General features: G+C 59.1%; 1 protein-coding gene across 16 annotated transcripts in view; it reads left to right on the top strand.

Annotated features, from left to right (window-relative positions):
• Nucleotides 1-13,056, top strand: part of TIAM1 (TIAM Rac1 associated GEF 1) — a 204,044-nt gene that overhangs the window by 159,116 nt on the left and 31,872 nt on the right. For all 16 annotated transcript variants that reach the window (XM_071220529.1, XM_071220526.1, XM_071220525.1 and 13 more), the window contains 4 exons: nucleotides 548-652; nucleotides 5,668-5,749; nucleotides 8,457-8,543; nucleotides 11,755-11,979. In XM_071220529.1, the coding sequence (XP_071076630.1) occupies nucleotides 548-652; nucleotides 5,668-5,749; nucleotides 8,457-8,543; nucleotides 11,755-11,979 (499 nt within the window). The remainder of the gene's footprint in view (nucleotides 1-547; nucleotides 653-5,667; nucleotides 5,750-8,456; nucleotides 8,544-11,754; nucleotides 11,980-13,056) is intronic.

The raw sequence follows: 13,056 nt of genomic DNA, 5'->3' as shown, positions 1-13,056 counted from the left end.
TCTGGGCCCCAGGGACGGGCCTGGACATTGCGGCTGTGGCTGTTTTAGGGTCGTTTCCTCTGGGCTGGTCGCAAGGGTGTTTCCCAGGTGGGACTCGAGCCTGCGTGCACCGCTCCCGGGGACATACGTCCAGACCCAACTGCCCTGCCTGCATGGGGACTGGAGTGCAGAGGAGCTCTTGCGACTGTCCGCCGTCCCCGTGTTGAGACAGGGGCCCTGGCACGGCTGCTTTTCGGTCACTGCTGGGACTCCTGGCCTTCCTCGTCCCCTGGCTCTCTGATCGCCTCCGTGCGTGCGGGACTGCGCAGAAGGGCCCGTTGGGTCTGATGGCTTTTGTTGCAAAACCTGAGCTGAAGGCTGAAATGACTCAGACCATGGAACGTCAGGAGTATGTTCAGTGAAAACTGCGTCAGGTGTGGGTTTAGATGTGAAACCTCCCCCCCCCCCCCCAGCAAGTCTGCATTATTCTTGGGACTCCGCGGTATGTGCCAGTGGACAAGGGTGACCCCCATTCACTACTGAACTCTCTCCCCTGCTCCCGTCCCAGGCACACCAGCTGGACCACTCGGCTCATTACCTGCGTCTGAACTTTCTGATTGAGAACGAAACTCGGCACTACGTGCCCCGGCCGGAGGAGGACATTTACGAGCTGGTAAGTGGGAGGCTGCTGTGCACGCCCCTCTGCGGGAGATGATGTTCGGGTGATACGTGTGCTCGTGCTACTTGTGGGTGCTGCTGGCGAGAAAAATGAGGTGGTGATACTAATTTCTAGGATTTTGTAAGGAGTAGAGGTTAGGGTTCACACCGTAGAGGCTCAGTAAGGGGTTGCTACGGTAATAACGAAGAGACACGTTCCTTGCTTGCTAGCCAGGGGACGCCTTTTCAGTCCCAGGAAAGTGACAGGAGGGAGCCGGGTGTGGCCTGGAGTGTGCTCTGCCCTCTCTGTTCAGTCGTCCCTGCAGGGCCCCCCCGAGCTGCCGCCCTGTGTGGGCGCGGGTGCAGGCGGGGCCACACGCTACAGTGGCAGCCTGTCCCTGCAGAAAGCAGAACTGAAAACTTGGACCCGGGGGAACTGCCTTTTGGGAAGGGGAAGTGTGGTTTGAAATTTAGTAGGAAATTTGTTTTCAATCAACCTTTCTTTTTCAAAAAAAAGATTTTATTTAGTTTTAGTCAGGGGAGAAGGGTGGGAGAAAGAGAGGGAGAGAAGCATCAATGTGTGGTTACCTCTTGCACGCCCCCTACTGGGGACTTGGCCTGCAACCCAGGCATGTGGCCCGACTGGGAATCGAACTGGGGATGCTTTGGTTCACAGGCTGGCACTCAATCCACTGAGCCACACCGGCCAGGGCTCAATCAACTCTTTTGACTTGTACTTATATACAATAATACTCACCAATTTTAAGCATATAATCGAATGAGTTCTGACAAATCAGTACAGATATAATTTAGAAAGTTTCTGTTATCCTAAAAAGTTTCCTCCTGCCCCTTCACGTGCTTCAGTGAAATGTGTGAAAGGGTGGGCTTTTGTGACGCCCCCACGGTGCCTTGCCTGGATGATCAAAACAATGAGCCTGTCTCTAGCCCTAGCGGGAGCCAGGAGGGCTCGTGAGGGGGCGCCCTTGGAACCAAGGTGGGGACCGCAGGTTTCTCTCCGGCTCTCTGCTCTCGGAGTGGGAAAGCCCTTCTCCTGATGGGGAAGCGCTCTGCTGGTAAGGCTGCAAGAGCTCCCTGAGCCTGAGCGGTGTGTGCCGGGGTTAATGGCCCCTCCGCCCTAAAGGACGGGGTCGCAGCCACGCCGCTCGCAGGTCCTTCCTGTGCTGCTCGCAGTGGGCGCTTGGGAATCGTGTTACTTGTGTTGTCCCTAGGCGTCGGCCATCGTGCGGTCTCTGCCACTACAGGGGACTGTCGGTGTCTGCAGTCGCTGCGGACGGGTCACACGTGTACTTTTTAAAAAGAATCTACGACACAGAGACCACGCCGTCCTTTCTTAACTACGGCAGACGGTCTCCAGCGCAGCAGTCCCTGTGGGAGCATGCGCCCCCCTCAGGTGGCACCTGGATGAGTGGTGACGTCGCCCCCTCATGGCCCTGCTGCACCACGGTCCCTAGCTCGGGGGTTCTTAGGGTGCCCTTGGCAGCCCGGTGGAGCCTCTAGGCAGGCCCACCTGGAACAAAGTGCCTGGGGTGACCTGTGTTGTCAGAAACATTTTAAAAATGATGACCAGCTCGCAGGGACTGCGGGTGTCTCTGTCGGTGTTGCCTGTGTATACTCACGGCTGCAGAAGACGCCGAGCTTCGCCTGTGGGTTATGTTCCTGTTTTTCACTGGGTGGGCTGCCAGGCCCCGTGGGTTCCGCCTGCAGGTCCCTGGTCTCTAGTCCCTGCGGGAGGGCATTCGCTGGGGGTCACGCCCTTCTGCCGAGGGTGTTCCCAAGCCCTCAGCGTCCCCAAGTCCACGGCGTCCCGGGGGCTGTCGGAGAGAGTGCACACATCAGCCTGTTCCTTACTGAGCCAGCGCCAGTCCCCACAAGTCCCTGTAGTGTCCGTGGCCGACCACTGGTTAGTGTTGGACGGACGAGGATGGCCGCAGGTGTTTGAGGTCTTGTCCTCCAAAGTGACCTGTTCATCAGTGACTGTCCCCAAATATTTTATGTTCTATGATGTGTGGTATGTGATAGTTGGCTGTGGGGTCCGATCCAGGAATGCTGGTAGAGTGTGGGGACGCTGGCTTTTCTGGAAGCCACGTCAGATGTGTTCTCCGGAAGGGGCAGTGGGGGAGGGAGGGTTTGCAGACACCGCGATGGTTGGTTTCTCCGTCCATGCAGCAGGTGTGGGTTCCACGTGTACTGTGTGCCTGGCGCCGCGGCAGCTGTTCTGGGCACTGGGGCACGCCGGAACAGTCTGCTCCTTCGGAAAGCGGCGTGCAAGTTTGTGGGGACAGGCAGACAGGCGTGTGAACGCGTGTGCTCTTTCAGGGGATGTGGAGGGAGGTGGAGGCATCTGGAGCGGCTGGTTCTGCTCTTTCAGACGTGTTGAGGTCCAAACGGAGGTGAGTGAGCCACAGAGGTGGTGTTGGGGGGAAGGCGGACTGGGGCTCTGTGGGCGCAAGAGATGATGGGGCGGGGTGTGGGCTCGGCCCCACAGGGTCTGGGTGAGAAGGGGAATCTCGGACGAGGAGGGATGTCATTAACTTTGGCTTCCGTCGCTCTCGGTGGCTGGTGTGTGGCCCGAGGGCTGTAGGGCAGGAGGCGGGTGGACTGCGTTCAGGCCGTGGGTGACTGTGGCTCTGGCCAAGGCACCCAAGGTAGATGTGGCAGGAAGTGGTCCAGGTTGTGTGTAGCTCAGGTACCTGAGTGATCAGTTATTCCTTCCGATCTGATGATCTTTTAATCCGGCTTTGAAAAGAGGGAGAACCTGCAGCACAGTTGACTTGGTAAAGTAAAGGGGGAGGGAGGGAGGGAGGGAGGGAGTGAGTGAGCGAGCGAGTGAGCGAGTGAGCGAGTGAGCGAGTGAGTGAGTGAGCGAGCGAGCGAGCCTTCTCTGTCAGAGATGCTTGGGCATAAACCCTGTGAACTTCAGAGTCTAGTTCGCGTGTTGTGGGCACCTGGGAATGCGCTGCAATGCACGGGCCCTTCTAGGAATTTTGTGTGTTTCGGGGGTGGTTTATTAAACTGAATTGTAGCCTGAGAAGGTATTGTGGCTTAGGGGTCTGTCTGTATTATTCCAGACTGACCGTCTGAGGTTGGTAGAAATGTCCAAAGACTTTCACACCAATGGCGGAGGAGGAGGCGTGCTGTGAGCAGACGGGGACGTTATTCACAGAGCTGTGCCCTGGGTCTTTGGAAAACCACTCAGAGGCTCTGAGAACGAACAGGGATGTGCTGCCACCTAGTGGGGAGGGCGGCTCTCAGGGGCGTGGGAGACGGAGCTGAGGCCCAGATCGCCTGACTTTCTCGGCCGCTCTGTGGTCTTACGAGATGCATTGTAAACTTTATTCTGTTGGGTATTTACAATTTTGGTGACCATATTTTCTGAACCGAACACGGGTATCGTACTTGATTTCTTTAATTTCATAATGTTTTGTATGAAAAATACTCCGGAGTGTTACAGGGAAACCCTTAAGTCGCGCCCTTACTCAGCACGTTGCCCGTGGAGGGGCCGCGGCACAGCACGGCACGGCGTGGCGGTGTGTGCCTGTTCTGGGTCCCTCCTCCCTGGGCTCCCGGCACAGCCTGCCTTTCGCCTTCTGAACCCTCCTAGTTGTGGTCACCTCGGCCGCCTGTCAGATGCCCTTCCCCGACGGATGGGCTGGGCTGTGGAGCCCGGAGACCCAGACCGGCCCGGAGACTCCTCGTCCACGCACTGCCGGGCTGAGTGGCAGTCTCAGAATTCCCGACGGCCTCTGACACCTTTGTTCGATTTGGCACTTTGGTTGTCAGTGTTGGAAGTGGCCATTGGCTGTCCCTTTCGCCCTGGTGTCCCATCGCAGCAGGAGGGGTGGGGAAGGCTTAGTTCCAGGCAGGGGACCTGGGCTCAGACCCCCGCCCCGCCCTCCTGGCTGCATAAGCTCAGGGAGAAAGTGCCTCCCCTGCAGCCACCTTCTCTGCGGCTGTAATAGGGTCGCAGGTGACTTAGGGACACGTGAGGGTCAAGGGCGCCTGGGGCACCTTCCCAAGTTACTGTCCACAGTGGTGATGGTTCTGGCGTGCGAAAATGAGGCATCGGGGACATTCCCTGACACAAACTTCCTGCTCCGTGAACCCAGGTCTCCCTCGCCTCCCTTCCTGGGCCTCCCGGGGTTCCTGGAGGGTTGGTCCGAGAGCACACTTGGGGTTTCTGGGCAAGGCTGGTGTGACCCAGTGGCTGCAAGGCAATGTCCCCATCTCTTGTCTGTGACCGTTGTCTGTCTTGTGCTGTGTGTTGTCTCTGCCTCTCAGTCCTGCTGCGAACTTTTGGGCAAATCGGTGTGTGAACAGAATAGAGCGGAAGCCCCAAGACCTTTCCCATTTCCATGGATGCCACGCCAGGGTCCTGATGATCTCTTCCTGACCTTGTTTGATATTGGTTGAATTAGTTCATTTTTTATTGAGGTGGCTTGTGTAATGACATTGTGTAAGTGTGCCCAACATCATAATTCAGTAGCTTTACACCCCAGAGCGTGCCTACCACCCAAGTCTAATTTCCTCCCAACCTCTTCCTGGCTTTTTTCTTTTAGAGCCTCACCCGCGGGTGTTTGCGTTGGTCTGAGTGAGAACAGGAGGGGACAGAGAGAGGGAGAGGGAAGTGTCGATGGCTTGCCTCTCGTGCGCTCCCCGACCCTGGGTGGAGCCCGCAACCTTGTGATCCACAGGGTGGTGCTCCGCCCCGCTCAGCCACCCGGCCAGGGCCGCCTCCTGGTTTTAGTAACTTTTCCCAGGACAGGAGATTTTTGATGGCTTTAGGGTGAAAGAGACATCTGGAGTTACAGAGTTCTGTTGAGGAATTATTTAGGAACTGGGGCTGTTGCTAAGTTTGGGGCATGATGTAAGGGGTTCAGTAAAAACTCTGGGATGTGATGAAAATCTGCCTTCAAGCATCAATCATGAGAAAACAGACTCACAGAATGATGGCTGTTTCTAAAGTGTCACTTATAATGAAATCCTAATTAGACTGTTCTTTGTAATTTTCAGCTGTACAAAGAAATTGAAATTTGTCCAAAAGTCACTCAGAACATCCAGCTGGAGAAGTCAGACACAGCTGGTGAAAATTACGGTATGTGTGTTTTTCTCTGATCTTTGGCGTTTCTCTAGTTAAAGCCATTCTTGTGTAAATACACACTCACGTTTGGTCCGCCAAAGTGCCTCTGGGGTCGGTCTGCCCAGAACCTGGACGGTTCCAAGTTCCACTGCCGGGGTTGACGGTGGCGGCACCTGCCTGGCTCCGCTGCACACCGAGTTCGGCCTGTGTACACACCGCTGGCAGCGCCGACACACCGAAGTCTGACCGCTGCCCGAGGGGCTGTCTGCTCCTTCCGAACCCCAGGGAGGGGATGTGGCCCAGCCGCCTCCCCTGAGCAAGTGGAGAGCCCGAAACGCGCTTCCTGTGTCCTGCCTGCCGTCCACGCAGCCACGCGGGTGGCTGGCCGTGGTCCCCCAGCCACTCCATTTCAGCCACGCTGCCCCCCGTTTCTCTGGGGACTCTCCCACTGTTGCACTTTTGTCACGGGCCCTGTTTGTCCCAGGTTCCTGCGTGCGTCTCACTCCCCAGTGTTTCCTGGACCCTGGACCCGAGCCCTCCTCTGTCTGTTCTGTTATGGTTTTTCTGGTGTCCTGGACGGCAGGGCGAACCATCTTCTGGAGGCTCAGCACACAGGCATGTCCTTGGCTGCTGCGCTCAGTCCTTTCACCTCCTTCAGCGGCAAGGCTGCTCTTCCAGGGGACTCTGAGGAGCCGGCTGGCACGTGACCAGCTTCTGGGGGAGTGGGCATATTGGCATCACCTCCCTGTCCCCCGGCAGCTGGGTGGGGCCACGTCACGTTTGTTTGCTGGGATTGGAATGTCCTGTCCTACTCGAGAGGAAAGGAAACCCGACTTGAATGTACACTGTTACAGCCACGGTGTCCTTCAGTCTCAAGGTCACGCAGCCATTGAAGTGCCCCGTCTTCTTTGTGTGCTCACGAGGGGGGCGTTGTGCTCCCCCCACCCCCCAAGGGTGCACATTACGGAGCTGCCCCTGGGGATGCTGAGGCCCAGGGGTGGGGGCTGGTCGTGGGGAAGGCAGCTCCCCAGGTGCATGGGCCCTGCTGGGTTCTGGGGTCCTCCACGGGAGCGCTGGGGCGGCGCTGCTGTGCTGTGCCCATTTGTAAGCCGTCTGCCTCCTGGGGAGTGACCTTCCAAAGGCACCGTGGTCACTGCCCTCTCCTCAGGCCCACCCTGCCCTCCCTCGGAGATCCCCCACAACTTGAGACGCCCCGCCTGAGTCCCAGACCCACCCTGGCCCCTGGTGCCTGGGGGGCACCCTGCTCCCTGCAGCTCTCGGGCCGGGGTCCCCGCCCTCCTCAGCTTTTGCTATGGAAAGGGAAGACCCAGGAGGGAGGCCGTGGAGCCACCTCTGTCTCATGTGGCTCCACACTCGCAGCCTGGCACCTTGCCTGGCACCTCCTGCTCAGGCTGCTCCCTGGCTGTTTTTAACAGAAAAAAAGTTTGGTCTCAGCACTTACAGAAGAGTTGCATTTTAGAAAGAAAATGCCTGTATTTGAATGAATTCTATCCATTCTTTTCCTTAACATAGCTCTTTATTCTGTAGCTATTCTAACAGACAAAAGGAAAAAAAATTCTCTGGAAATGCAGGTGAACGGCCCCATGTTAAGCCTGGCCCCTGTGTGAACTTGTTTTTACTGGAGTGGGGGCTTCCTGAAAAGTCCCCTGAGAGTCCCAGCTGCCCCAGGAGCAGAGCTCCCCCAGTGAGGTGGAGATGCAGGCCAGCCCACGGGGCGGGCCCCGCGCTGCATGTGTCTGGGAGCTCTGGCCTGGCGTGGGCGGCGGCAGTTGGCACGGGGGCCTGCGTGTGGGTAGCTGTTTCCTGGACCTGTGAGTGGAACAGAAAACACGTTCGTCACGACATGGCCCCATGATGAGTCGTCCGGTTCCTTCCTCTTTGTGCGCTGGTGCTCTGTACCGCCGTGTTCCCTCTGCCTCCGGCCTCCAGACAGCGTCTGCCCCTCTGGGCCGCTTTTCTCCCGGAACTGAACTATGTCTCGTCTCACAGCCGCGTTCATTTCCCTCGCCCTCCACAGTGCCTGTCGCATTGTCCTACCCTGGGGGACAGGCTGTGGTTGTCCACTGGCCTCTCGGGGGAGATGTTACGTGAGACCTCCTACTCAGGAACAGAGGCCACCAGGCCTGTAGCCAGAGGACTGGGAGTGCCAAGACCCCCAAACCACTTGCTGTCTGGGGGCCTGTTTGCCCTGTTTTTGGAGGATGCAGCAAAGCCCAGGATTCTCTAGCTGGTGGGCTCTGCGCGCTGGCACCGGGGGGAGTGCAAGACGACCAGACGCTCGCGAGTGTGAAATCGCTCAGCTTCACGGTGGGGTTGGACTTCGGGGCGTGGCTGTGCAGCCTGTCCGCGGAGTTGTCACAGTCGCAGCGGCCCTGGCGCAGCAGCGTGTAGGGGTGGACACGCCCTGGGACAGATGTGCTGCACAGACCGGGGAGCCCCGCGGGGGTCTGGTTTGTGCGGCAGGGGGGCGTTTACTAGCGAGCCAGGTAAACGAGACGGCTGTGTTCCACTGGGGTTGGTGGGCAACGTGAGGATCGGTTCCCCTGGTGGCAGTGACTTCTTTCAGAGTGACCTAAAAACCCTGTCCTCTGCTTTGTGAGGCTGTGCGAGCAGGGAGGCGGTCGCCCGAGCCTCACCTCCCCACAGCGGTGGCCGCCAGCTCAGCTCAGAGCGTGAGGTCCCCTCTGTCCTGTGTTCCCAGGGTTTTTTCTGTGTTCTGAGGACGAAGACGGCGTTCAGAGGCTCTACGTGGACAGTGTGAAGGACACTGGGCTGGCATCCAAGAAAGGTGAGGCACAGTGTGTCTGTCTGTCTGTCTGTCTGAAATTGCCTTTCAGGTTTCCTTGGTGGTGGGTGGGAAGGTCAAGCCCAGGCATTCTGTGAAGAGTGGACGCTGTCTCATCGGGAACCCGGGGACTGTGGATTTGTGCGTAAACTTGGGTGTGTAAGAAATGCCACAGTTTTGGATTTTAAATCGGACTCTGGTGGGACATTCACGCTCATCTGAAGTGGCCGTCCTTCCCCACCCCCCAGGCCGGACTGGGGGTCCTAGGGGTCCCTGAGCAGGACTCGGGGAAGCCCCCGTGCTCCGGCTCACACTGGTCAAGACTATGCTGCCATCGCTGACCCATGAGCCCCTCAGAGCGGGCATGTCTGCCGTCCCTGGAGTGGACTTTGCAGGTGGGGAGAGCGGGGACTGAGGCGTGGCCACTTTCCAGGGCAGAGCCGGACGCGTGCACGTGCAAGCTGCGATCCAGCCCAGCACAGACGGGTCGGGCTCTCCCCTCGGCCGCAGGGCCGAGTGTTGTGGTTCTGCTCTGGGAGTGCCCCGCCGGTGGCTGTGGGGCTGGGAGCCCAGGCACCCTGGCTTCAGTCACTTCCTGTTCTGCTCTTTGACTCCAGGACCCCGGAGACCACCCGCTCCGAGTCCCAGCCCCGCGCAGCTCTGCTGTCTGCAGGGGCTGGGCGCCCATTTTCTGTTGGGCACAGATGCCGTCCTGACAGTGGCCCGTGGGGACCTCCCGGGCCTGGAGGGGTGGCCCGGCCCACACGGCTGCTGGACTCCCTCTTCCTCCGCTCCGTCCACATTCGCCTGCTGCAGGGCGGCCTTGCTCCCGCAGTCGCCTCGTGGCGCCCAGGTCTGGACTGGCCCCCGTCTGTCACAGTGCAGAGCAGGGGCCTGCCGTCACCCTGGGACAGTCGGGCAGAGGGCCCCGACACGACCAGAAGTGGTGCGGCCGGGGGCGGGGCGGCGGAGTGTGGCGCATCCAGCCGGGCACTCATTGGCTGCTGATTCCGCCTGCGCTGGTCTTTGTCTGTCTGTCTCTGGGAGTCCTCAGGGGCTTCCAGCGTGTGTTGTATGGGGCTGACGGTTCATCCCTGCTCAGGGCTGCGTCTCCCTTGGCTGCACTCACACCAGTGACTGTCGCCCCAAAGGGTGTGTTGCATGTGCATCTCTGGTCCCTGCGGGTGTGGCGTTCTCAGCCCCTCCTTCACCAGCTCACCTAGTGGGATCCGTGCGGAAGGAGCGCATTCCTGTCCCTGCCACCAGGTGTCAGTAGTGAGCTGTTGTCCACGGAGTTCTTGCTGCAGCAGTGGCTGTGCCCAGAATCTTGGCTTGTTTCATTGACTCTCGTTTAACCCCTTATCCTTTCCGCTTATGAGCACTCTGGGTCTGGGAGAGAGCCTGTGAAACGCTCACGGTCACAGGGCTGCCGCTTGGTGACGGTGTGACAGAGGCCCCAGCGAGGCACGCCCTGGCTCGCCCCTGCATTAGCTTCCATGACAGACTTGCACAAACTGGGGCTAAAAGCCACAGAAGCTGGTCTCTCACGGTCCTGGCGGCCAGAACTCTGAACTCCAGGCCTCTGAAGGATCGGGGACCCTTCCTGCCTCTCCCAGCTGCTGGGGGCTCCGGGTGCCCTGGGCCCATGGCCACGCCACCCCATCTCTGCCCCCCTGTCCACACGGCCTCTCCCCTCTGCATCTCTCCTGCATCTGGTGTGAGGACTTCGTCAATACCGTGAGGTTTAGGGCCCATCAGACTTCCCAGCGCGGTCTGATCTCAAGCTCCCTGACTTCACTACAGCGGCAGAGGTCCATTTCCACATGGGTCACACTCTCAGGTTCCGGGACACGCGTGTCTTCTTGGGGCTGCCGTTCAGCCCCACGCACCTCCTCCACCTGTCACAGCAGGCCTGGCACTTCGTAAACACAAACCTCATGGGTGCTTTTGGATGCGAAGGCTTCTCTTTCATTTCTCCCCACATTGCCTCCTCTGACATCGAACCAAAAGGGTTGTCTCCAAGAGAAGCCTTTAAAAAAATTAAACTTTTCACGTGTACAGATTTTGTTTTTTCAGTTCAGATCTTGTGATGTTGAAATCTTTTGCTTAGAAATGGACTGGTTAGTGTCCTGGAATTCCACCCCCGGTACGGAGAAAAAAAATGTTCTTGTTTCTCTTCCACCGCCACCCCCCCCCCCCCCAATGTTTCTTGGAGTGATTTATGATGAAAGTTGCAGACCTAGGCCCAGATGGCCAGGGTGTGACTCGGGGACGCTGGAGGTGGCCCTCCCCTGTGCAGTCACCGTTCTGCGGGACCAGAGGTGGGGCTCGGGGCACCCGAGGGCTGGCCAGCTTGTCATTTCTGCAGTTTGTCATCTATCTTTGCCTTTACTCCTCGCCTCCTTCAAGTTTGTCTGTCAGTGAGTCCGTAAAATAATAACTAGACCCCTTTCTTCTGAGCTGCGAGGACACTTGCATCTTCTTCCCTAACCTCTCCCTTTCTCATACTTCTGGAATATTCTGCTGCTGTCAGGTGGAACCGCTCCAGGGTTGGCTGCAGCTTCTTGCTCTCCTAGGCTGGGCTGCTCCTTGGGTCCCAAACGTGGGCGTCTCTCCCAGCCTGCTTTGCAAAAGTCACGGAACCTTTGGGGACTTTCCCCGAGACACTCCAAGTCCTGCTGTAGTTTTAGAAAGTTGAGGGCATGTAAAAAATGACCAGAGCTGGTTCTGGAAGCTGCTGTCTCAGTACATTTGGAGCAGGACGACTTCTGTCGGGGCGAAGCGAGCTCACGGGGTTTTCTCAGCAGTGACCAGAGACGACAGCTGAGCCACACATGCAGTGTGAGTGTGGACAACATGTCCACAGGGGGGTCGGAGAGCATTTCTACCTTTCCTCCTCTAAATGTCAGGGTCACTGCCTGAACTGGCGTTGGTGAGGAGACTTCGGCAGGTGCTGGGGCCCCCCTGACCCGCAGAGGAGCGAGTTGGCTCCGCTGGGGTGTTCAGGCCGGGGGCACAGCCACGTCCAGTCCCTCCTGTACCCGAGGCCCTGGGGCACCCGCTGACCACTTGTGGGCACACGCCTGTGTGTGGGAGTGCCCGGCCAAGGGGCCTGCAGCCGAGAGCTGGGGGCACCCCGAGCAGCAGAGCTCTGAGGAGGAGCCGCCCCAGTGCTGACTGTCTGTGGAACTGAGTGTTTTCTGCCCTGTTGCAGGCCTGAAGGCGGGGGATGAGATTCTCGAGATCAATAATCACACCGTCGGCACCCTGAGCTCCTCGGCGCTCAGGGACTTCCTCTTGCAGCCCAGCCTGGGCCTCCGGGTGAGGACGCGCCCCACGCTGGAGGGGGGCGCCCCGCTGCTGGAGAGCCCGCCCCACCGTGCCGACGGCCCTGTCGACCTCTGTCAGAGCCCCCTCGCCTTCCTCGCTGGCAGCTCAGGTAAGTTTGGGACTTTCGTGCTGGGGAGACTCTATCACCCGTGGAAAGCCCCACCCTGCTGCTGCTGGTCATTCTGGAGGAAGACGCTGGGGCAGACCTGCTGTCTCGGGGCCGTGCGTAGAGATAGGGTCACAGAAGTGCCGGGAATTCTGGGAGGGGCTCTGAGTCCTACCCCTGCTGAGCATGTGACCATCCCCAACCACCAAGCCCACGTCCCGTGTGTGACCGAGGACAGAGGCACCCAGAGTGGACAGCAGTCAGAGCTCTGGCCTCCCTACCCCTCTGGCAGCCTTGCGCTCAAGCTGAAGGAAGCAGCTTGAGTGCCACCTGCCCATGAAGCCTCCTTGGGACCCATGGGGGCGGCTCCCTCCTCTAGGTCCCAGGAGGGCGGGAGGGGCCTGAGCAACCCAGGCCTGGAGCTGGGGGTCCCTCAGTAGGTTGGTGTCCTTGGTGAAAGTAAAAGAGTCCCCCGTTTCAAAATCGGCGTGCAGGCCGCACTGGCAGGACATAGGTACTCGTCGTCCTGTCCGGGGCTCCGTGGAGGCTCCAGAAACGCAGCTGCACCTGTTCCTGCTGATGTCCTTGACTCCTCACGCCGGGTTGGGCCCAGGGCCCAGGCAGATTTGTAGAGCGGGCCAGCGCCCCCTGCCTTTAACGGCAGGGCGGGGCCAGGAGGCTGTTCTGCTCTGTGACCACAAGGTGGCGGCTCGGCCCTGTAAACCTGGCTCTGGCAGGTGTCTGCTGCAGGAGAGGGAAAGACTGTGCAGTTAGATTTGGGGACTTCAGGATTTTACGTAGTCCGAGGAGGGATGTACACGCTGCTCACACTGGATTTTTAAGCCTGTCTGAGCCTTTCCTGGGGCCGGGGCTGTAAAAGGAAGTCGGCAGTGGCCCGTTGTCTCGGGAGTGCAGGCTCCTGGGAGCACTGTCCCGCTGGGTCTCTTCTGCTCTGCCGGTAGCCTCTCGTCCACTGCGGGGCAGAGCTGACGCGGGGACAGGGGCCCCGGGGTCCGCAGAGCTGCAGCACTTCCTGGGGCCCTGCAGACATGGGCTGCCAGCGGCACCGAGCGGCTCCCT

This window comes from Desmodus rotundus, chromosome 2 (assembly GCF_022682495.2).
Source record: "Desmodus rotundus isolate HL8 chromosome 2, HLdesRot8A.1, whole genome shotgun sequence".
NCBI lineage: Eukaryota > Metazoa > Chordata > Mammalia > Chiroptera > Phyllostomidae > Desmodus > Desmodus rotundus.
Note: the sequence above shows the minus strand (reverse complement) of the source record. Positions and strands in the feature narration are given on the sequence as shown.